Source organism: Pempheris klunzingeri, chromosome 13 (genome assembly GCF_042242105.1).
Source record: "Pempheris klunzingeri isolate RE-2024b chromosome 13, fPemKlu1.hap1, whole genome shotgun sequence".
Classification (NCBI taxonomy): Eukaryota; Metazoa; Chordata; class Actinopteri; order Acropomatiformes; family Pempheridae; genus Pempheris; species Pempheris klunzingeri.
In genome coordinates, this window is record NC_092024.1 from 9,740,729 (window position 1) to 9,765,676 (window position 24,948).

The 24,948-nt window shown below is 44.3% G+C and overlaps 2 protein-coding genes across 5 annotated transcripts in view; one reads left to right on the plus strand and one right to left on the minus strand.

The window, feature by feature from the left end:
• Positions 1 to 11,712, minus strand: part of akt1 (v-akt murine thymoma viral oncogene homolog 1) — a 30,271-nt gene extending 18,559 nt beyond the window's left edge. Inside the window, exons 1-3 of one of the 3 annotated variants that reach the window (XM_070841904.1) lie at positions 11,566 to 11,712; positions 10,889 to 10,943; positions 6,634 to 6,819 (exon numbers count right to left, since the gene is read on the minus strand). In XM_070841904.1, the coding sequence (XP_070698005.1) occupies positions 6,634 to 6,679 (46 nt within the window). In that variant the 5' untranslated portion in view covers positions 6,680 to 6,819; positions 10,889 to 10,943; positions 11,566 to 11,712. Of the gene's footprint in view, positions 1 to 6,633; positions 6,820 to 10,888; positions 10,944 to 11,508 lie in introns of all 3 variants that reach the window. The other 2 variants (XM_070841902.1, XM_070841903.1) reach the window with 2 other exon arrangements.
• A 5,297-nt stretch (positions 11,713 to 17,009) lies between these two features.
• Positions 17,010 to 24,138, plus strand: zbtb42 (zinc finger and BTB domain containing 42). 2 transcript variants are annotated; one of them, XM_070842929.1, is made up of 2 exons: positions 17,010 to 17,090; positions 18,408 to 24,138. In XM_070842929.1, the coding sequence occupies exon 2, from the start codon at positions 18,422 to 18,424 to the stop codon at positions 20,015 to 20,017; it is 1,596 nt and encodes a 531-aa protein (XP_070699030.1). In that variant the 5' UTR covers positions 17,010 to 17,090; positions 18,408 to 18,421; the 3' UTR covers positions 20,018 to 24,138. The 2 variants fall into 2 exon arrangements, with proteins under 2 accessions (XP_070699030.1, XP_070699029.1); XM_070842928.1 differs by lacking the exon at positions 17,010 to 17,090 and adding an exon at positions 17,869 to 18,059.
• The last annotated feature ends 810 nt before the right edge of the window (positions 24,139 to 24,948 follow it).

The following is a 24,948-nucleotide window of genomic DNA, read 5'->3' on the forward strand; positions in this document are numbered from 1 at the left end:
GGAGAGGGGGCTCCCTGATGCAGGGGTCACCACTGAGCCCCAGCAACCACAAACTCCGCCCCACACAATCCGCTGCCCTGAGCGGCAAAGTTCAGAGCTGGGCTTCTCGTGCTGCCCGGACACCCATCTACCCATTTGCCCCTCTCGCTGTGACCATATAAGGCAGCACCAGGCTCACATGCCATCCTGAACTGTCCAGGAATTTGGGCTCCTTCATTTTATTCCCCTTCTCTTCATGTCTTCCTGACATCCCCCTCCTCTCCAAACCTCTTTTATTGCCCCCCCCTCTCTTTCACTCTCTCTCCCTCCCATGCAGCTGGATGGGGGACTCCATTGCCAGGGCTTTGGCAGCAGTATCAACAGGTTGCAAGGAAGGGCCACTCTGGCCTCTAATGTAGCCCTCTCTGTCTCTTCCCCTTATCCCTCGCTCCTTCTCTCTGTCACTGCAGTTGCCGCTGCTACCCCAACAGGAAAAAAAGCAAGGGGGGTGGGGGGGTGCAATGGAGGCTGCCCCTCTTTCTCACGCTTGTAAGAAAGCCCTCACTTCTTCTCCGTGGTGAGTGACACCTGCTGATTACCATAGAGACACTGTGGGAAGTTCCCCCCTGCCACACTGGGGCTGAGATTTGCTCCCTCTCCCTGGGTAAACAAGCAGTCCATGGATTAGTTAACTGGGTTACTGCATGGCAAACAAATAAACACACATTATTTAGAGCAAATTAGTGCCAAAGAACTCTCAATGACCAGTGTAAGATTTAACACCATCAAACAAGCAAGGAGTAAACTCCAGAGGATCCATTTTTCTGGAGACAAGTAGTTTCCAGCTGTTGAAAAAGACCAACTTTGTTCCAAAAGTATGATAAAACTTTCTGTATGGCGTCTGAATAACATGAACAATATGTTCTGAGTAACATAATGAGCTCATGTGGAGGATGAAACTAATATCTGAGTATACAGTCAACTCTTAGTCTGCAGACAGCTGAGCATCCTCTTCATCTCTCCGTCTCCCTCACCCTCCCTGAACTGGAGAGATGTGCCAGTGATGTGATTGATGTTGGAGACTGGGAGCTTTTCGCTGGTCCATAGCCGCTTCCGCCATGGGTCTGAGTTGTCAGCAGGGTCATTATCCTAGCAACAGGGTGGTGGGGATGTGGGCGAGGAGTGTGCACTGGAAGTGGGGGAGGGCCTGCGGCCGGGGGTGGGGAGGGGGGCGCTGGTATGGGCAAGCAAAGAGAGAGGGAGGAAAGAGGGGAGTTAATAGAGAGAAGAGGAAGAATGGAAGGAGTAAGAACAAAAGGAGGGACGGTAATGAGGACAGCGAAGAAACTACAGAAACAAAAAGGGAAGAGAGTAACAGCGAGGGAGAGCACCACAGTTGTGGCGAGCAGGCGGACTCTGCACAGCAAAGTAAGCACACAGCGGGCTTGCCGTGAGAGGAGGCGAGCAGTGGTGGTGCCACCTCCCTCAGCCTCCTGGTCCCCCCCACCATGCCACTCAGCCTGCCTGCCGACAGCTGCACCCCAGTAATTTACTTCTCTCCACCACATTTAGCAGGAAGACTGCTTCCCATTACCCAGGGCAGGGGGTCCGAGCTGACGGCCAGATACCCGGCCAGAGCTCTGGCTTCCCGGTGTGACACCCTCTGCTGCTGGACCCTGCCTACAGGGGCTCCGCTTCCAGATCAGCCTGGCACTTCAACTTCCACTACTGATGATAAACTGCGTTCGTGCCAGAATATTTAATCAGCAAAGTTTGAGTGATCAGTTCTAAAGTTATTTCCATAAAGTTTGTAAAACGTGATACATGCTACATCTATTAGTTTCAGTCAAACTACTAAATTACCCGTCATCACATAATTATGTACCCCGCTTTACTCAGTTTTTCCTCCACAAAAATCTCGCACTTAGCTTCTAGGATTTGTTTTCCTGTGCACACACAAACACACACGGGTCACAATAAACATTTCATTACCTAATTTTGATGAAGTATCTTATTACATCCTTAACATGCCTTTACCTGATCTCTTTTAAATTATTTTACAGCAGCTCTGATGTTAATTTGTCACGTTAGTCAGGGGTTACTGCACAATATAGATAAACAGAGCAAAGAAATATCGTGATCCTCACAAGTTGTTGCTAAAGATACGAATAATTTAAGTGTTTTTAAATTGCTAATTTCTGTATAAATGATCTAAATCATACCAATGCTTAACTCTTAAAATTTCTCATGAAAACATTGACTGAATGGATTTTTTCATTAGTTTCACTATTTGTTATTTTTGAATACTTGAACATCAGGTATTTAATGTTAGTGGCCACGTAACTACATATATAACTGAATAACTATATGCATTACGAAAATGAAGCAGTAAAGCAGGGCTTAACTTTGTTTCTGATTGAATGGACTGAATTACTATAACATATTATCCACAAGATTTAGATCCGATTTAGTTATTTTATGAGCACTCGAGCCTCACAGGTTGTGTGTAAGAACATAGCAATGTAGGTGAAAATGTTAGCTCCAGTTCTGCAGCTTGTAATGTGTGTTTGTGTGTGTGCTACAGCATTGTGTGGCTCATGACAGCCCTAATGAGGGATGTGTAGGAGCCTGGGCAAGCGCAGCACCAGAGCTGGCAGCAAGTCAAAGTCCTGAGACAGTCAGCATTGTAGCATCATGGGACAGTCTTAATCAGGTGGGCCTGCTCCTTTGAAGAGCATTTAACTGTGCAGGAAACACCACATTCCCTTACTGAGATCACTAACACAGAGACAAAATGGCTGGCTGAATTGTTGGAGGCCTGTTCACCAGATGCACAAGGCACAGACATTCAAAAGATTAAAAAAAAAAAGTTTCATCTATACTGACTACTGTGTCTGGGATTTCACAAAACCCATGCATGCTCCCCCTCCCCTCATTCCTGCTCCATGTCTCGTGCACTTTCCTGGACCACCAACACGGTCTCCTTCAGAGGAGCGGCTCATGGGTGTCCTTCGGCCGCATGACCAGCAAAGGAGCCAATCAGCTGATGAGCTCCAAACCAAACCACGAGAGGGTCTCTGTGGCATGTCACACATAACATCCATCCACTGTCCTGAGGCCGACTGGGTCAATGAGCAATGTTCTGGGAACATCACAAAGACGCTGCTCAACTTCTGTCTCTTTCTCTCTCTGCCTGGCCCTTCATCATTCCCTCGCTATCTCTACTGGTGTGCCCTCTGCTCTCCCTCCCTCCCCCCCTCTCTCTCTCACCCCACCCCTCCTCTCCTCTCATGAGTCCAAGCCAGCTGAGCGTGCTACCCAAATCCAACAGTTGTTGCGGCCTTCGTTAGGCTAACGAAGGGGCCGGCTCTTTATACTTGTCAGGGAGCAAATGAGTCAAACAAACAAGGGCCAGGGATGAGGGGAGGACAAGCAAGCGCTGTTCTGTTGAGCTTCACTGGGTTCTTGGCCGCAGCACTTCCCTGGAAACTAGGGAACCCACAATCTGCCTCTTTGATGTCTGATGATGCTCTGGCTTTGATGGAAACTTTGGAAAAACACACTTGCAAAAAGAAATAACATGCTGCTCGGTCTCTGTGGCCACTAGAGGCCGTAGGCACATTCATAGTCTCTGTGTGTGTGTGTGTGTGTGTGTGTGTGTGTGTGTGTGTTCATTCTGAAGGATCTAAAAGGGAAGTATCATTTGGAGACGCATAACAACTGGTTATGATAGTAACAACAAAGTTACAGTGTTTTTGCAAGCCTGTACTTGCAATGCGGTCTGTGCTTCAGGGCATGGGGTAATGTCCTGCTGGCAGTGTAACTTCTGAATAATTATGCTTCACACTGTCCATACACTCGCACATTTGCATATGCATGTCCAGACGTACACACACACACAGACACACACACACTAGTCCTGTACTTCTCAGCTGCTTTGTCTTGCATTCCAAAACTGTCCTTCCAAAACAGACAACCAAGATAACAGTCACAACAACACATCCCAGGCAGCGTCCACAGTCCAGACACATAACTGCAGCACAAGGCTTAAGGAGAAAGTATGAAGGTGTGTCCTTCAGAATGAGATCATTTCACTGAGCACAGCCTGTCTGGAACAAATGTACAGAGCACTCCAAGGCTAAGGATCTCTCTGGCTCTAATGACAGATTAGCTCTACTGGGGGGGGTTACAGGGTACTAAGGCACAATGCTTGCTCTACTTTCTTTCAGGAGCCGCCACACAGTTTGCACGTGCATGCTGAACATGACTAATCAGACAGGAATTAAAGCGCGAGAGTGGGGAGCATAGATGTGTTCAGCTGACGTGCCAGAGCTGCTGTGCTCTGTGACTGGCCCACCATGAAATCCATTCATCATGTACCGCCATTAAATGGGCATTACTGGTGCACAAGGCCACATTTTAACTGCACCTTTTGTTCCCATATGAACGTAGTTTGGTGCTAGACCATGGTCATGGAACACACACAAAATCTTGATGGAAATATGGAGGGCTATCTTTTGCAAAACATTAAATTGGTGTTTTGAGTGCACACATGGGAGTAATGAGCATGCTGAACACACTTGGAAGCAGTATAAGCCATTTATTATTACGCCCACATAGAGATGTGAGTCACTTGGGTGGCGCCACCACACAAAACAAGCTCCACTCAAGGTGCAACATGGGATGACAGTGGATGAGTGGGGGCTATCTGGTTGAGGTGATGGACAGCAAGACAGGGCTACTGCAGGTTCACCTTCTGTGCAGTGGCTCTGGGGCAAAGACTGCATGACAGTGACGCGACACTAAAAGCCTTCCTGTCAAGGAGGCAGGTGGACGCCCTCCAATCAAAACACAGAGGCTCTGGGTGACATTTCACAGGGCACAGCTGTTGGGCTGCGACAGCATGCCAACTCACTATTCCTGAAGGGTTGTTTGTTTAGTGTGTGTGTATGTGTACACCACCGCAACACAACCCGACAGCCCGTTTTTCTACCCGTCACTATTTGACCACTACTATATTTTACACTGGCTCTCCGTCAGAATCTTCCATCCTTATCAGCACTACAAAAAGAGTGGAAAACTGTATCTGTGATAATTCTGTGGCACAAATAATAAACAGAGAAAGGAATAAACGCCAGAAATAACTGAGTATACAACTCAGAATGACTCAATGAATGTTAGCCCAAACCTGACTGTTGTGCCTAACAAATGTAATCTTATGATCCCAAAGAAAGGTTGCTCCAGTTCTCGTTTTTCTCTACAGAGAGACACAATGGCACAGTTAGTCACTAAGGTTTCTGACACATGGCAGACATCTACTTAATTACACAAATTTTGCTTTACACATTTTCAAAGAGCTGTGGGAAATCCAGGTTCTATATTTTTGTGAAATACTTCCTGCACTGCAGCACTGCTCTGTAATCAACAGAGCTTGTGTAAATGAAACACTAATAGCACCCAATGTTTTATCCTTTCACTCACTGGAAGGACCAGGGTGTGTCTGCCTGAGACCAACTGAGCCGAACCAGACTGACCCTTTCCGAAAACAGCAGCCTGTTATGCTCTTAGCCCAAGCATTGAGGAGGGGGAGAGTGGGCTAACACACCACAGCGGCACACTGTTCCCCCTAGAGTCCCAGGAACTCTCCAAGTGACCTGCACCCATCACCTTATCCCCTTAGTCAGAGTCTTGGTTTCCCCTCTTCCAGTAAAAGCCTGGTTCCTTGGCACTTGGCCCAGGAGCCTTCATTGGTTTTGGAGAAGTTCCTTATCCTATTTTGCCCCTGGTGGTGGTGGAGTGGGCTCTGTGAGGCAGCCGCAGTTTGAAGGCAGAGTTAGTATGCACACATAAAGCTGCTCAAAGCCAGCAGGTATGTGAGGAATGCCTCTTCGTCCAAACAACAGGACTCACGCCCGACACAGAGCCACACCACGCCACACAGTGCTGTCAGAGCAGCTAAATGAGGCCCAGTGGGGACTCTGCAGCTGGATGGCTCTTTACATTAGATCCGTCGTACACCCTGTTTAAATACGGTTAGCAAGTGATCAATCACTTTGCACACGTCATTCGGTTCTGGCATTTCTGCAGCATTTAGGAAACAAATCTGTCAATGGTGCACTACAGTAAACTCTTGCTAATCCAAGTACCTCAGGAATGAAGGTCATGCGGATTTGTGAAATATTTGAACCATTAGAGTACGAATTTAAAATTTTAGAGTGTGCTCTATTCAATGCCCCAAAACATAAAGTACATGTGCAATGTATTCCATGAAACCAAATACTTGTTTTGCAGTTTAAATGCATTTCCCCTGCATGTATCAACAAGGAATTTTGAAATATTTGAGTAACAAACATATTTCGGGGTCTTGGTTAACCAGCAACTTTGCACAGTTGACATTTCTACTACATGAGGTGATAATAACTATACTACATCGTAACTCAATTGTCAAAATAAATATACACAATAAATACAAAATACACAACAGAAACCATAGCATATAAATGATGAGGTGCATGCAGTAATTATCATATTTCACTTTGTTTTCAAACAAAGATTCAAGTGCAGTTACATCTGAAACAATCAAATTGAAAACTCTTTACAACTGATGCTTAATCATAGCTCAAACATCTAAAGTCTAACTATCTGTGCATTTACCTCTTTTATGCAGCCATCCCTCCTTGACAATCACCACATTGGTCATGTTGGTGGGCAGGGTGGAGGATCCAGGTTTCCCACAGGGAGAGACACCGCTTCGTTTCCCAAGTTTCCTTCACTCAGCCCTGTGTAGGAGCTTGGAGACGGGGTCCTGGGGTTTACAGCCGCCCTCTCAATGGTGGTTACCTATTAGTTGAAAAAGAGTAAAAATTAGCCCCATATTGAGGTAAAAGATTTTTTTCCACTTGTCTGAATATTAACCCTCAGGTCAACATAGTGGAGGAGAGGCAGTGGAATTGAGAAGCTTCTAGTGCTTTATGGCCCAGTTAGTGGAGAATATGCCTAAACCACACTTTAGTCCCTCTCACATGTGGAACCTGCAACACTGCAAGGTTCAAATATCTGCGTAAGGCCGTGGTTTTTGGCATTCACAGTGACGTCTCCCCATATTGGAAAATTCCATTCTGCTCACACATGACACAACCATTTCTGAAAACTAATGATATGAAACAATTCTCACAAGGACTGCCTAAATGAAGGGGTCTAGTTGAGCGATGAGATGAGTATTTTGTTTCTGTTTGTGTTGCGCATACTGTGGGATGCGAGTTTCTAATTATTATCCTGTTTGCAGATTTGCATTTTGGCTAAAACTTGGACAAGGACACGAGGATTTTCAAATTGCTCTGCTCTGAACACAGCATATCTTCAGGTGCTCCGTTGCTTACGACAGTGATGCTGCTTAATTACTTATTTGAAAAAATATCAGACATTAAATTCACTACATGATACACGTACACTCATGTATATATGATCTGAACCTTGAAGAACCACAGAAGAGAAAACAGAGAAAAAACACATCATTTCTGGAAAAAAAGCACATCCTCTATTACTTGAAATGTACTTATTTACATAATTTCACAACTAAAATAATCTAGACTGAATTTCATTTCCTTAAGCATGAGAAACAATCAAATGTGTAATTCATCAGAAACTGCAATGAAGTGTGCTAAAGCCAGTCATTTTCCTCAAAAATCAAAAAGCCCCTTTACGTGTTTTTTTGTTGAAAAACAAACAAAGTAAATAAATCCAGCAGAGATTTAATTCATATCAGATTAACGAAGACTGTGATGAAGATCTTGTGATGTGATCGAAAGCACCACACCAGCAACAAAACGGGCTATGAGGTGAGAATTGTTATATGTAATAATGTATAAGATTTATTAACTTTACTTGGCAAAAATATTGAACGGCTACTGAAAAAAAAAAAAAATTCTTTAATTTTACTCCACAACTAGGTAAACTCATTCTGCTAATGAAAATCATTTGATATGATCGAAAGCTCCAGAACAGCTACGAAATGGGCCACAACGTGAAGATTGTTTAGTTAAAACAATATGTAATGTGACGGTGAAGGAACCTCGTTTACTGCAAGGAAGAATAGATTTGAATGTTTAAGAGCGAAGAGCGCTGCTGTTTTTATTCACACACGACATGGTGGAAGCGTTACGGAAATGTAGAGAAAAACAACCTGGGCCGCTATTCACACATTAAACTGTCACATTAACATATTCATTGTGTGAGTTAAGTGCAGCATAACAACTAAATATGGGTATAAGATCAAGCTGCAGTAATATTCATACCTGTTCGAGCACAAGTCAAAATGTGTGATAATAGACTACATAAAACTACAGTGACAGTCATCTGATGAACCAAATGGGGCCGACTTCCATCACAGACTGCTCGGTTGTTCATCAACGACACACACTAAAAACCTGCAGGCTATCATAACTAAAACGCCTGACCTTTTGATTCATTCAGTACTTCTTCATGACATAAAGACAGCGTTGAATGCAGAGTAGAAGCAAAAGAATGATCAATTGCCATGCTTGTTCACACAAATGTCACATACTGCACCAGGCAATCTCTGACCATCGACTAAAATCAATTTGCCTGCTGCTGCTACGCTAGAGTAAGGCCATCAAAAGAGAGCTCTGTTTGAGTGGCCTCATCCAGCTTACTGGTGGGGACAACAACAGGAAGTGGATGTGACTATTGACAGACTACGAGTCATATCAGTACAGCCCCAGGCTCGACTACATCTGTCAGTGAATGCGTGATCAACACTCCTTTTACTGCCATTCTGCTCACTTCCATCAATGAGCAGAAGTGAGTTTATGAAAGCAAGGTTTATTTTCACTCAGTGTTTTTGTTTATTGCACTGAGGTTGTGGTGCTTGTGTCGCACAGTCGATGTTGGAAGGATCTTCGAGAGGGATTTGAAAAAGCACACTGAGTGCTATTCAAGCTAGGGATCACACAAACCGTTGGATCCCTTCGGCATCTTAGTGTGCACTCTGTGACACAGGCACGCACACATTATATACACATCGGGATACATCACACAAACAAACTTGAGCGCACACACCACAGCCAAAAAAGCAACACATGCACAAGACCGGCTCTGGAGCCACAACAGAGCGCTGCTGTTTTAATGGGAGCGACCTGTTGCTACTGCGGCCTGTGTGGAAAAGCTGGGCTGCTGCCAGCGCTGCAGCCAGCAGCCACTGAATGAACCCAGTACCCTGACAGCGGGTCACATGGTCCTCAGGCCTCTGGGCCACCGCCTGCCTGCCTGCCCGCCCGCCCTGCTGTCAGTGCGGCTTTCAATCATTCATCTTTCTGGCTCCAGCTCCGGGGGCCACCCCATTCGATGCAAATCAGTGTCATGCAGCAAAGATGCCACACACTGAGCCTGTCACTGGGACACTGAGGACAGTCCCGTGTGTTTATGGCAGGAAGCAGAAAATCAGGTCGACATCACTACACTACTTCCTTTATTGCAGATCGATAGATACAAGTCTATTTTTGCTCCATTTTGTGCTAGACTTGGGTAAAAAAGGCAGCCCGCAGCAGGTTAACGGTTTCAAAGATAAAACATTACACTCAAATATTTTAATTTGATTCAACAAAATGAACATCAGAAATGCTCACCTGTTGATGGAAACAGTTCCTGAACCAACACCTGGTTTATGTTCTAATGTCACAATGGGGCCAGTACTAGTGTGAGCTATTAGCCTGTGCCAAGTTCCTCTTTCAAGTTCCCTGAAAACACATCACTAATGATAAGAATATTGTGGGTAGGTGTAGCTGGATACAAAGCCACAGCTACTGTAACCTTGAAAGCCAAGCAGACTCACTGCTTTAATCCTGTGTTGGAGCACAACCTCTTTATGACTCATGTTAATGTATTCATTTTCATGCTGTTCAGACAAGCCGTGAACTATATTAACAGGGTAGATCACATAGCTGGTTTTATTTGAATAAATACCACTCATAATATTCCTTTAAAAAAGGACCAAGGTAACACAGAGAATAACATCTCAAAGAACTGGTCCCTTTAGTTTGATGCAAATCAAATGACCTGGCTGTTAATGTGAGCGACTTGTAAACAAGATGAATGAAGAAAAAAGAAGAAAGTATTTTAGGCTGTGTTCTCAGTTTCGTACCAAACTGAGAAGAGTATTATCATGTGACGCTGACGGTGGGCTACCATCACCAGAAGTCCTGTGGCGGGCACAATAAGTCTGCCTGTGTACAGGGACAACAATTTCAAACAACATTCCTCAAATTCAGCGTGCAACTGGTGGCACATTTGCGTCAGTGGGGCTGTGAAGGGATTGGGTGGGAGGTTACTGGTATTTTCTAAATAGAGCCAAGCAGTCACTGGCTGCATCATTACGCCAGCTTGTTGCGTCTTCACTGGGTCACATGCCAAGTCTCCCTGCGTACACATACACTTGACAGACGTAGTCTCATGAACGATAAACACATTTTGAATCCACAGGCGTTATGAGTACAGCATGCCCGGGGACAATGTTCTCTTTCCAGACAGCACACGCGTGCTTGCGTGCGTCCACCCCTGGGAGACTGAGACAGACAGGTAGTAACATCATCACAGCCAGCTCTATCTCAAGTTGGACATTTAAGCTTTGCATCCTGCATAAAATTAAACCTGTGCAGCTGACGAACCCTTTCATTGCGACTCCCACCACGTCAGCTTCACATCACAGACTCTTCAAAAATAAACCTGCCTAAGTTCCTGTAGTTAAGTTATGACTTTGGAGAGAAATGCATGTCTGTCATCAGTGTAGGTGGGATGATAACAGTGAGGACAGTATCACCAAAACAGTTCCCATATGCATTTAGCAACTGCACTGATTACAAGGGAGGGAAATACGAATATAACTCCATTATACCTTTTCATTATCACTTCCCTGGTGTCCAAACTTTGGCCCTGAAGCTCCCTGGGCCCTGTTTTGAGAAGTTACAACAAAGATGCACTAGTTTGTGTCACTGAATGTGGTGCTACAAGAGAACAGCAACAAGCTAGCAAAGCTAACTAAACGCAAAATGACTGTCTGGCAATAAATTCCTCAGTCAAACAAGTAAACAAAGGCAGTGGTAGTTCATAACAATGAATGAGCTGCTCTCTTGTTGAGCTCATTTGTTTTCATTCGCGTGCAGGGCCATAAAGTACAAGCAAAAACAACTTTCTAGTGGAGGTGACCCGTTTAAAGTAACATGACTGCAGATATTATGGCCTGAGGGCTGTCTCAAAAGTGGTCATTGTCAAAAATGAATGGTTAACATCTGAAGAGAGACTCACTGTTGTCTGTGGAAAAACAACAGCGCGGTGTAGCCAACGACAGGACGTTTATAAGCTCTTGTCTTTACTGCTAAATAACTTCTACGGCGAAGTGAAGTCAGGAAAGTACCTCATTTCAGGTTTGCATTTAGCGATAGAGAGGATATGGGGCCTAGCAGGGCAGCTTGGGTGAGAATAACCGCATCCCATGTAAGTACAATGGGGACCTACCCTGTCTAGCTGACGACCTCTTGTAGTTAACCATGCGAAGGAAACGCGGACATTTACCTGGACAGGAATTCAACAGTGTGTCCGTCTCATTATAGTGAGCAGTTTCGGCGGGATATTAAGTTGATAAGTCCTTGAACAATCTGGACAAAGTGCTCTCATTTACTCCGTTTCTTGCCTTTCTTCCACTACACCTCCCAAACGCGCTGTCTGCAGTGCCTCTGTGGCAGCCTGCTCTCCCGGGTCCTAGCGCCGACCCCGTTTATGAGCCCGTAAGCGGGCCCTCGGTCGTCCCATTGAAAAAAAACCCTGCAGTGTTGCTACAGGGGCTTACGAGGGGCTGCATGGCCCCGGTGAACCCTGCTATGTTTTATCTGTGCCGTGGTTTCCAAAATGTGGTCCAGGGACCTACAGAGGGTCCTGTGAGGTGTCCAGGAGATGCTCAGTACAATGAGGAATATCTCTGAGTTTCTCTTCCTGGAAAAATCAAGTATGATGTAGCCTACAGGATGGATTTGTTTGATTTTATTTTATTCTATTTCATTTCATTTTATTACAGTTGTTCAATTGTGATTTAATTTGTCTACTTTGCCACCTGCTATACAATGAGTAACCAAATTATTATTTTTTTTAATTATTATTATTTTATTATTATTGTTTTCATGAACAATCAATCTGCAGGTTACTTGTTTGGTCTGTAAAATGTCAGAGAATAGTGAAAAATGCTCATTACAATTTCTCAGGGTCCAAGTTGACATAGGCTGTTTCTATTGGTTGTTCTGTTCCGCAAATAAACCTTCAGTTTGAGTAGTCAGTTATATGACTTATCATTTCTGCTCTAGGTTGTAGACAGTTAATACCTCTTAAAAATATAGCAGAATAGTGTCAAAAGTCATATAATCATGTAAAATGTCATTTAATAAGTTTATACAGTTACTAAAATGCCAAACTTAGATATTCTGTTGAAAAAATATATATTAACTCACCAATGTAGAAAGACAGATTTCCAAAAACCTGAAAAATAAAGAAGTGTGTAGTTTGATGCAGCTGTGCAGACTGCGAGATATAATGTGTTCTCTGCCTTCAGAGATTTATATGTGTAAAAAAGAGTTCAACTTTACATTCAAGCGACTCACCACTTATTGTTTCTTAAGAGAAAAGTCAACAAAAACAACAAGATTAATAGCTTAAAAATCAAATTCTAAGCTAATACCCTTTGGACTAATGCCCAAGGCTAAAAAGATGATTCTGCTGTAAACTCAGATTTAAAGAAGGAGGCCGTCCACACGGCCTGGTGCAAACAATAGAGCAACACTTACACTGCTGCTCTCACAGCTCTTGGCTTTGGTGCTTACATTTCAGACATGTAGTGCTGTACACTCTCTAGTAAAATTATATCCAAATCAGTTTGAAAAAATAACAGGTAACCATTGTGAGCAGTGCAGAGATGGCTGTCGCTTGTCAGCTCTCAAGCTGCAGGCCTCTGGTCATTGATTTATGGCTTATTTTTGGAGACACCTGATTGGAGAACATCTAAAAAAAGACATTCTTTCGCTAACCGAGTTGCTGTGAGGTGGAAAGGACCATTGACATTTCTAATAAAAGGCACGTTTTAACCTCTGTTGTCTCTTTTTTGGCACTTAAAGCGCAGCAGTTTTACCCTGGAGTTTTCAGTAGCATCGCATGATCTTCATCAGTGGATGGAGTGAAATCATAACAAATACTTTTAGCCTCCCTACTAACAGATCCATCTCCGTGATAAATGAGCAAACTTCATCCACTGACTGTGTGATGCGGTTGAAACTAAAAAAAACACAGTGAGGTTACCTCAGATTTTAACCCTTCTTGTTATACCAGAGCATTTTTAGATAAACACTTATTTACAGCCACAAAGAGCGACCTGCTGGAGAGTTAGGAGTTAAACCGGTTTAGGACAGGCACAGACAGGCCAGCTCAGTCAGACTTAGTCAGGGATCCTCAGTATCAAATGAAACCCACAGATGACTTGGTCTACTTGGCCAGATGTGCCTAAAATATTCTTATATGCAAATCCTTCACGTTAGATGTTTAGAAAACCTCTCTCTCGTTAACATTTCTATAATATTCCCACAACATTGCCCTACATGCAGATATATTTGTGATGCTTTTACAGTTTACTTGCCAGAGAAGATACATCAAATATCTTTTTAATCTGCAAGCACAACATAGTGTTCCTTATCAGCTTTGGTGCCAGTGTATGATATAAAAATGCAAGATAATGATTATGAAAAGTTGCACAATAACTGAAAAATAATGTCACAAGAACAGGATGGCAGGGACGGCTGCCAGTGCTCCCTCTGCGATGAAAAACCTACTGGCCTCTGCTCTCCGTCTCTCAGCCTCCTCTGTTGTCATTTCCCCTCTTTGTCACTTACACTGTTTTTCTCACTGCTACCATGTGTCAGCCTTGCCAAGCTGTTCCTGTCATACAAACAGAGCTGAGTGAGGGTATCCCATATTTTCTGCTGTTGTTTTTCTGTGGTCTCCTCCTCCTCCTCCTCCTCCTCCTCCTCTAGCTGTCTTTGGTCCAATGATGGAAATGTACACCTTGTTGTTTTGCAGGTTCAAAGCAAAAGTAAAAAGTAACGAGATCAAAGAGTCAAAGTGGGTTAATAATGTCTTTCCTGTCAAGGCCTCATCTGATCTCTTTTCTTGTTAGAATTTAATGGGCTGTTGAAGGAGAATAGATAACATGCGCTATAGGCAGGAGGGCCGTAACAGGGAGGAAGTGGGGGTACGGACAGTTTGCAGTTTGTTGATGAGTTGGTTCTTTCTTTATGGCCCCAAAGCTGTACAACTTATTCCACCTTCTGTCCGTTTAGACCCTCAATTCAGGTAAGAAAAAACTCCAATGCAAAAACTAATGGGAGGAGAAAAGATTTTAAACAGGAGAAACAGAAGGGGGTCACTTAAATATAACCATAGATAAGTACAAAAATGACCAATGAGTAGTGTTACTTTCTATTTTTTAAGTCCAACAGTTTAAATCTGTTGCACAAACAGCAGTGCAACAGCAGTATGAGTACACAACAGTTCAGAACAAGACAAGAGCAAGAAACACGTTACAAACCAGGGACAAATATAAAGAAATATTTATCATATTTCACTGTTGTAATAAATCAACAATCTATCTTTTTGAAGATTGAACCCACTTTAACCTCAAGCTGTGCAGCACAAAAAATGTTCAGTGTCACCAAACTTTATTTCAGATTTGTTTGAAGAACCAACGTTTTCCTCAGACCTCACAAACATTAGGCTGAATTTTGTGGAAATGTGCGTGAAGTCATGCATACACCATCATGACGTGATTTCCATTTCATGGAACGGTGAAACCGTAAAAAAAAAAAAATACAGTGTGTTGGGTTAAAATGTTTCTGGAGAAATAAGATCTGGAACGAGTCGGTGCACAATGAATATTATGGCTTTTCCAACATAAAAGCTACTTAAGGGAAGAAAGAAAATATATCTACATTGATTTTAATCCACAAGGATGGATTTCACACATCTTTCACACAGCTCAAGCCCACCTCCATGGTGAGACTTTGGTCCAGTGGGGAGAGTGATGTGGTCGGCTGTGGCTGGATGGATGGCTGGTTGGCCGGTCAGGCTACACTGGAATGCGGGATCTTTTGTTTGTCTGAGAGAGGAGTGGGTCAGGGGGAGAATGCCATTGATGATTGCAGAGAGGAAGAAAGAACCTCCAGGAAGTGTTCTCTCTCTCTCCCCGCTCCCCCACTCTCCCGCTCCCATTCTCTCTCCCTCTCTCTGTCTCTGTCTTTCTCTGTGTGTGAGAACCTTCACCGTGCCGAGCCTCTCTCTCTGAGGCCACGGTCCCCAGGCACAACCACTGCTTTGTCTTGCCCTGTGAACACACACCCCTCCTCTACTGGGCGCCTACGTTTGCCAGGGCCAGGGAAACACAGGGCCACTGCTCCTATTCTTATCCACATCGCTGCTCCTGCATGCATGGATGGTGTGTGTGTATGTGTGTGTGTGTGTGTGTGTGTCAGTGCTGAATGGTAAATTGTTTTTCATGTGGCACACACATCTGATGCTTCAGGATAAACATTTGGGCTAATTTACTGGTGTTTTCTCAAAAGTAAGAAGTCGCTCGTCATTTCTTCCTCAACGCCGATTAGACCAAACACAGAGCGTTTTTCTTTAGCGTGCATGACACATCCTCGCTTATGATCATCTGGACATGACCAGAGTGCAGATATCCTGCCTCTGCAACAGTAACAGCCAAACTAAAAATGGAATAAAGCAGTAAGTGGATAAGAATCTAGCCGGTGGCCCCTTCAGACCAGTGGCTGCCGCCTCCCGTCACATTGCTCATTCCCCTCTGTGTCAGGAGGCTGTGAGGAGCTGCAAATGGCCCTTTCAAAACACACGGCAGCTGGAACACAGGGCAAAGGTGACTGAAGCAGTTGGGGGAGCACAGGGAGGAACGGGGGGGGGGGGGGGGGGGGGGGCACGAGATGAGCAGCTGCAACCTCGAGCTCCTGTTTCTCCACCATGCCACCATCTCTAGCTTTAACAATTACAGAGCTGGAGACTGAAGACTGCTTTATTTTTTTTTTGTAATAGTGCCTGATAGTTGATAGACTTCTTTCAAACTTGGTCCACATAAGTCAGCGCCATTCCTGTCTTGAGACAATTTCAGGTTAAATAAATCACAGCCAGGAGCTGGTGTGGTCTGGGAAAACAAAGGCACTGGGTGGTGTGGTGCCAGGGAATTCCACAACCCAAAGCAGGATTAGAGAGAGCAGCCCTTAAACGTTCCCAATAGTCCACTGACCCTCCAAGTGACAAAGCAAGAATTATAATTATTTGTGCCCATTTGGATACTTTCACAGATACCAATTCTCTGTGAACCAAAAAAAAAAAGTGATTCTTTCATCTATAGCAGATGTTGAGAAAAACACTAAACACAGGCAACGTTCCTCGAAGCTTGAAAATTAAATTTACACCCTGAATTTGAACTGTTTGAATCTCATTATCTTCAAACAGGTCAGTGTGGGAAAGGAAAGCTCAAACAGTGCGCTTCTCTTTCACCAAATAACACATTTAAACTTGCAACTTTAATGATTAGACTGTCTACTTGAAGGCATATCTTACAAATGCTTTTTATTTGCCTAAACTCTGTCTTGTCGGACAACCCACCATTGCTCTACTTGCCCTTCCCTGCTACAGCACCAAGCACACTGAACCACCCAGCCCCCCTCCCCCCCTCCCCCCCTCCTCCCCCGTCCATGGGACAGGTGTTTTAATAAGACAGCCAATTGATGTTCCTATAGTGTACTCTGCTACTTGCTGCCGCTGTGTGAATTCACGGAGTAGTACAGAACTTATTGTGGCCGCGCGATATCGCGAGACTTGTGCCATTATCAACCTGCTTGACACACAGCAGCGCTGAGTGCAGCCTGCCTTGCCAGGGTCGGACTGAAGCTCAAGAAACGACAAGGAGAAGCGAACATCTGGCCGCACATCATGAAAGGACATCGGCGCTTATAGGAACGAGCACGACGGACCGGGCGGAAATAAATGTGAGTAGGGTGTTTTTGTGCTTTGAAACGGAGAAAGCGAAAGTTAAAGAGTGTCCCCTCGCCGCTTCGTTCAGCGCAGTTGGCTTTGCTGTGAGTTCCTCTGCTGTTTAAAAGGCTCCCAGCAATGCGTTTCCCAACACGGACATGGAGCTCGGTTTACTGCGCCCTTGGCTCTCCTGTCTCCGTCTCACACTTTTTTCCTTTTTTTTAAATAAACACAACGAGTGCGCGCACAATTACACTCGTGCGCATTGCTCTCTGGAGCATCAAACTTTAATATTCATTTTACTTTCCTGCCTCCGTGCTCCGTTTTGAATGAAGCCATTTAAACTGATATTTCACAGTTGTGCGCGTGTTAACGTTGCTGATGAGTGCGTAAAAGAGGGGACGTTTTTTTTTTTTATTCTCATCCGCGGTCGTCGGCTGCAGTTTTCTTGAGTGACAAATCACCCAATTAAAGGAGTTGGAAATGCAGTGTGATCTTGTGACGCTTATAAATCTACTCTTTGCTTTTTTTTTTTTTTTTTGAAACAAGTTGCGTGTCTTGTTTGGACTGCGTGGCCAGCCCAGAGTTAACATATGGCATAAAGGGGAGCACAGCTGGAGGTAGCGTTTCCACTGCGGTGATGTCAGAGCAGCTGACTCCACAGCTTGCAGTGTAATTAGCAAACAGAGCACCAGTTTACTCACTCTGCTCTGCTCTTATTTTTTCACGTTAGCCTCCTTCCCCCCCCCTTCCTCCTCCCCACCACCACCACCACCACCACCACCACCCCGATGGACGGCTGCTGCCATCCCCAGTCCCCCCTCGCCTGTTCTGGGATCGCCGCTGCTGTCGCGTGCGTTTGGAAACGCGCCGGTGCGTCACTTTCCGTAAAATTTCGGAAGCTCGAGAAGTAAGCTGACCGCTACAAACCGGAATACTTTGGATCGTTTGGAGAGTGGATCCGTTTACACCGTGATACATGGGTGGGTGAGCGCAGCGTAGCGTATCCTGCACCACTGGGAAGAATGCAGGATTTATGTTCTCAAGTTGGATAAAGTTATTGATGTTGACCTTTTAGGTGCAATTAAAATCTCTCTGGGTAAAGTTTTGGAATTGGGATTTATTTTATTGACTGGTATTCTAAAACGTGCAGGTGTAAGATTTCTGTGTTTGCTCATACTTTCAGATAATTTGCTTTAAGTTATTCCTCACATTCTCTCTGCTTTTTGGTGACTTGGTGCTCTGCCTCTAATGTGCGACGGCAGCTCCTCTGCCCTCTAAATGGCTTCATTTCATTTATCCAGTATCCTGTTTTTCCTGTTTTTCATCAGGTTATGAAGGAAGAATGGAGTTCCCAGACCATAGCCGCCAGTTGCTGCAGTGTCTGAGTCAGCAGCGTCACCAAGGTTTCCTCTGTGACTGCACTGTTCTTGTCGGAGAGGCTCGATTCAAAGCGCACAGAGCCGTGCTGGCCTCCTGCAGCATGTACTTCCATCTCTTCTACAGGGACCAGCTGGACAAAAGGGACGTTGTGCATCTCAACAGTGACATTGTGACAGCCCCGGCTTTCAGTCTGCTCCTTGAATTTATGTATGAGGGGAAGTTGGAATTCAGCACTCTCCCGGTGGAGGATGTCCTGGCAGCAGCCAGTTACCTCCACATGTATGATATAGTGAAAGTGTGTAAAGGCAAGCTTAAAGATAAGGAACTCTCCTCTCTGGATGAAAAGATGAGCGAGGGTTTGGGACTCAGCTGCCTGGACAGGGAAAATTCCTCTGAAGGCGAGTTGCACAGTAAGCAGCTCATCCGGCGACAGCCCCAGACACCGTCTCAGGGGCTTCACAGGGGCCCCCTGGCAGAAGAGTTTGACATGGACAACAGCGAAGTCAGGCTGGCTGTCACAGATTGTGATAGGTCTGCACAGAGCAGGCAGAAGGCAAACGGTCACTCTGGCAGGTCCCCGGACCTTGTAGGTGTCAATTATGTGTCAGCAGAGGCCGAGCCCTGCGTCCAAACAGCTGGAAAAACAAAAGCTGATGTCAGTAGTTCCACCGTATCGCTGTCCCAGAGGTCCCGGGCTTCAGATGACATGGACTGTGCACTGGATTTGTCTTTCAAGCCTCTGTCTAGCAGAGATCCCTTACACCCCTCCTACGTCTCGGGACAGCTGGCCCTCGACAGCCAGCAGCAGGGCACTGAGCCACTTGTTAAAGACGAACACGACTTGCTGTCAGAGCAGGAGGACAGTGAGCCGATGAGCCCTGAGAGCCAGCGCTTTGGGAATAGTGCCAGGAGCTCAGTGGTGACAGGGTTCGCTGCCCTCTTCCCAGGCAACAACGGCTCCACAGCCGCCCTGCTCTCCCAGGAGGAGGACCTGATGGACGAGGAGGGGGAGGCCTGCAGAGGGAGGGAGGGCGCCCCAGGCCGGGAGGTAGAGGAGAGGAGGGGTAGGCTGCTGGGGGACAGCGAGGAGGAGGAGGAGGACGACTTGGCCTCTTCAGACATCTCCACCTCCAGCGGAGTGCTCCTGCCCCCGGGGCAACAGGTGTGTGTGTGCCCCCTCTGCAGTAAAGTCTTCCCCAGCCCCCATGTGCTGCAACTGCACCTCAGCTCACACTTCCGCGAGAAGGACGGCGCTCGCTCCAAGTTGTCTCCCGACGGCTCGGTCCCCACCTGCATGCAGTGCAACAAGACCTTCTCCTGCATGTATACCCTTAAGCGCCACGAGCGCACACACTCTGGCGAGAAGCCATACACCTGTGGCCAGTGTGGCAAGAGCTTCCAGTACTCCCATAACTTGAGTCGGCACGCTGTAGTTCACACGCGTGAGAAGCCTCACGCTTGTAAGTGGTGCGAACGGCGCTTCACCCAGTCTGGGGACCTCTACCGCCACATCAGGAAGTTTCACTGTGGCCTTGTCAAGACTCTCGCCATTGGATAAAACACCTCAGCAGTCATCAGCAGTGCCATGACATAAGACAGAGTGTCTTTTCATACACTGAACACTACTACTGAACAATTTCCCCATTAGTATACACATGTTGGCAGTTTGTTGGAGACGTATCTTTTGGATTCTACCCCATGAGGCATTTCTCAAGTTAAAGATGTAGCAACTTTAAGACTGGAGCTGTTTTCTGAGCAAGACTGTGTCATAGGCATACGTGATGGTCAGAGGCAGACAGACGAAGGTGCTGTTAGGATAAACATGGGTGCTGTGAAACTCAAGCTGGATCTGTGTCGGCGAAGGTGAACAAATCAGATGATGCACTTGTTTGTTTCTGTCTGAGTTTATTTGAAGAGTATATTTGCTGAAAGAAAGAAGAAAAAAAAAAAACCATCCTATGTTCAAACCCTATGGGCAAATGGGTGATGGCTAATGCTAACATATGTTAATACAATCGTCAGAGTGAGTGAGACTTTATTTGTGCACATGGGAGATCAGAACCGTCCATGAGTAGCAATATATGATTTTTTTTTAACTCCTACATTATTATTATTATTTATTTTTTGGGATTTGTTTAGTCCGTAACAAGTAAACTATCATAAGGCAGCAAAACTAATGAAGTTTGACTACTGGAAGTATAATTACTTTTTTCATGGAAGTAGTAATTTTTTGTTGTTGTATGTTGTTTATAACATGAGGCAAGCAGACCATCATATCACCTTATTTCTTTTTTTGCCTTGAGGAGAGTTACCAGCTCTTTAGTTGCTAATGTGAGTGAGCACACATCAATGGAACAGCGTTCTGGTGGCTACTTAAAAACATGTATAATCACAGGAGGGGTGAGCAGCAGTTCAAAGCTAATGCCTGTAACACTGGTGCCTACTGAAATTCAAAACACTTCACCTAGTGTACTTACTTTTGCAAGAACAAGATGTATATTGCAATGCCTTCTTGTCCATTTCAGTTTTCAGGCCTTTTTAATAATCTGGATTACACTCCACATACCAGGTGGTGACAAAGGTAATTGTCTACTCTGGAATGCCGATTGATCCGCGAGTCCTCTTAATTAAATCATTTACAAGAATGTAATAAAAGCATGTAAATCAAGCCTCTTGTCAATTAAACGTTTATTGACTCGTGTGGGTTAAAAAAAAAAAAAAAAAAAAAAAGCGGTCGGCAGTAAATTACCTTGTTACTTCCTGGTATAGAGGGTACACTGACACAGTGTTTAGGGTGAACCCTCAGCAGGCAGGGAGGGGACAGAGGGAGACAGGTGGATGTTCAGTACTTTGTCTGTTTTTAGCGCTGTTTGTTCATCAAAGCTGTGCTCCACGTGCCATTCAGCTGAATCTACTGGCTTTTCCTCCCCCTGAATTAACCCTTTCACATCATATCTTCTTACTGTACGCGTGAACGTTACTACTGATGAAGCTGGAGCCTTTAGTGAAGCTGTCCTCGAGAGAATGGATTTCTTCTGTCTGGTCTCATAGAAGCTATATGGATTCTTAACGTGGGGGGCGTAGCACTAAAAGTTCACGATATTTGTCTAATCTGTCCTGAGAAGACTTGATCAGAATTTATTTATTAGTTTGACTTGGTTCAGGGTTTACTGTAGGTGTAGTTCTTATTTCTATTATCTTGAAAGACACTGCGTCTTGCCTAGCGATCTTGGTACTCATTAACTGGTATTGGGGCTGTCTGTTCATTTTCTCTGTGCAAATCCAGTTACTGTAATTGTATTTTAATATACCGTGTAGAAATCTCTACGGAGTATTCAAGATTTGTCACATGGAACATAGAGAAGCACTTGTTTTTAGCATGCATATAGTTTCAACACTATTGTCTAGGCTGCTATTTCTTACTATATGTATATTTAATGTAAATATATATTCTATTTATCAAACTGTTTGTTTTTCCGTGTTACAACACGTGTAAGGTGGAGAGAGAGAGAGCCAGGTGTCTTATTAAGGCTGCAGTCTCTTAAAAGTGTCACGTCTTCCCCAGGGAGTTTGGTTCCTTTTTCCATATTCAAGACTTGATTGGGCTCACTACGAATCAGAACAGTTAATGCCGCTCCGACTGCTGTTCTGCCGCAGCAAACACTTGTTCACAAGCACAGCCACACTGACACGGCGTTGGCTACCTATAGAAATGAGACAATACAGGCATTGTCCCCCCCCCACCACCACCACCACCAAATCCCAGGTAGTTCTCAAGGGATCATTGTGTATCTCCCTCCTAGCCGTGGGGAGAAAAGGCAGCGCAAGTCTCTCTTTGCACTTTTCTGTATTGAATGGAGCCATTGGAATGTGAGAAATGTATTTCGCAAAGGGAGACCAAGGACACTGTAAACAGGTGTATTGTTTGGAGGCATCAAAGAACAGCCCCCCCCATCCCAGCATGCAGTAGATAAATGCTTCATTGTTCCTCTACATGGAGGAGATATCATGGTGATTTGATTGCACATCTATTAAGAGAATATCTCATTTACTAAAAAGTATTGTTTTCCGAGTGCTAGACTGACAGTAATATGTCTGGCAGCAGTGATGATACACGTCAGATGTCGGTGCCGACTACTTGTCCATTTCAGCATACACACCCTATGGTGATTTTTTTTTTTTGTCTTTTAGGTAAATCACCAAGACTTCTTTCAGGACAAAAAAAAAACCAATTCACATGTAATCTCAACATTTGCAATGGTTTGTCAGCATTTCTTAATGGCGCCCAAGTCAAGAAGGAATCGAACTATTTCTCTTTGAATCACTGCAACCCGTTTTCACTCTCCTCCCTGTCTTGCTGTCAGCGGCGGGGGTTTGAGTGAACGAGACTTGAGTGTAATTTGACAAGAAATGTGATTTGGCTCCCTGTTTACTTGCACAAACACTCCTGTCGTTCGCATGCCCCAAGAGTTTAATCACTTTGGCTAGTTGTCAGAACAATAGATATATTTCAGATGTTGCATAGTGTTAATAATGTACTTTTCAATCAGAATACACAGGAATGTAGATTTTTGTCACTGTTTCAGTTTTTTAAAGGAACATTTCTTATGTGGTGCAAATGAAATTGCTCAATTCTCTAATGTACACGTGTACAGAGGTAGAAAAACTAACGGTATGTGAAGAATTATTTCTTTTTATCGTTTGCAGTCTTTATTTATACCTCCAGGATGATCACCAAATGTGCCTTGTAGACACACGGACAGGTGTTGCATCTGGAGAAGCCCTTTTTCTATATTGTACATTTTGCCCTTGACTGCGGTGGTAAAAGTTCACATCACAGCAACAGCGGAGTCACAACTGTTGTTTCTGTTTTTCTATCATTTCAAAATGTTACATCAGACAAACTAAAAGTTTAAAGTCCATTTATTTTTGCTGCTTTGCGAGAGATTACATTGACGTTTTGAGATTTATTTGATCTTTTTTTTTTTTTGTTTCTGTGAATAAATCTGTTTTGGACGTGTTCAACTGAAGACAAGCATTTTTGTGATTTGGCTTTTAGTAGCCAATACTACTGGGAACTAACAGTCCAGTCCGTAGTTGATGTCACTGTTGAATGTGAAACACTGAGATTTTGATTGTTGACTTCTATGGAAACGGCGCTTCTCTTGATTGAGGGCAATGTTTGCCTAACTCATGCTGTATGATCTTTAAGTCTAAAAAATGACTTTACTGATACTGGAATTTTGTCCTCTGCAGGTTACAACTGTGAAATTGTGTATAATCATGAGAAATATTTATTATTGCATTTGCTTCTTGTGCAACATTTGACTGTCTCAGTTTTAATTTGGTAAAAAAAAAAAAAAAAGCTTCTAAATGTCAAACGAAAATCTTTTTAATAGAATTTGTAGAAGTGCCATTAGAATTTAATATAATTTTTTAATAAGAAAGGTATATTTTATAGTAATCAATTGCTTCAGTGTTAGTGGTTTAGAGATTAGAGGACAATCTTTATGCAGAATTGCTTAGATATTGAGGCAATTTACTTTGATCTATAACTGTATGTGCATTTTCATTGTTTGCGCTTTTGGAGTGTGCTTGTGTGTGTGTGCTGTGGAAATGTGACAATCTTGGTTTAGGTCTTTCTTAAGATTATGCATAGAATTAAATGGAACAACTTTCTTTCTTGTGTGGATTTCATTCATTTACTAATCTTTTTTTTTTTTGCACTCACTACCTTTAGACACAACACTTAAGTTTTCAGCCTTAGAGAAGCTTTGACTTTAATAAGAGAGATAAAATTAGACTCTGATACACTAACAACAACAGAACACTATAGAAGAGCCTTCGTGTGACACACAGCAGCCAGACGGTGTGTGTGGGAAGCGCTGCAATGTGTACAGAGACAACAGAATGTGATAATACTGCTGGTCTTACAGGACCTATCCCTCTGAAACCATAAACTGAGCTCAAGGACGGAGCAGTTTCAAGATGGGCTCCCATTGTTCCTGATCTGTTGTCAATACTCTCCATAGGAGATAAACGTGGGATAACAAAGCCAGCAGACTTTGTTTTGTAACTAATACTAAAACTTAGCTTGATTATATCTGCCACAGCAAACTAAACTACACACACACACACACACATCTATCAGTAAACAAACACATAGCAAATATGTTTCCACTTGAGGACCTTCATGCCAATTCACTGGACAGTTTCAATGGCGAGAACTTTTAATTATTTCCCCGCTGCACCATGAAAGAAATCCAGCTGCTCTGCTACGTGATCCCAATGGGGATGTGCTCGGGTTCCCACCACCCTCCCCCCGATCCCAGCTCACCCATTCTGGGAACGCCATATAGACAAGGGCTGCATCCAACTGCCCCTGCCCCCATCTATCCTACCTCCACCCCCACAGCCCCCAAAACCGTGGCCCCAAACCTCGGCCTCATCTCACCACTCTATTGTGTGCGTGGGTAGTAGCTCAGCCAG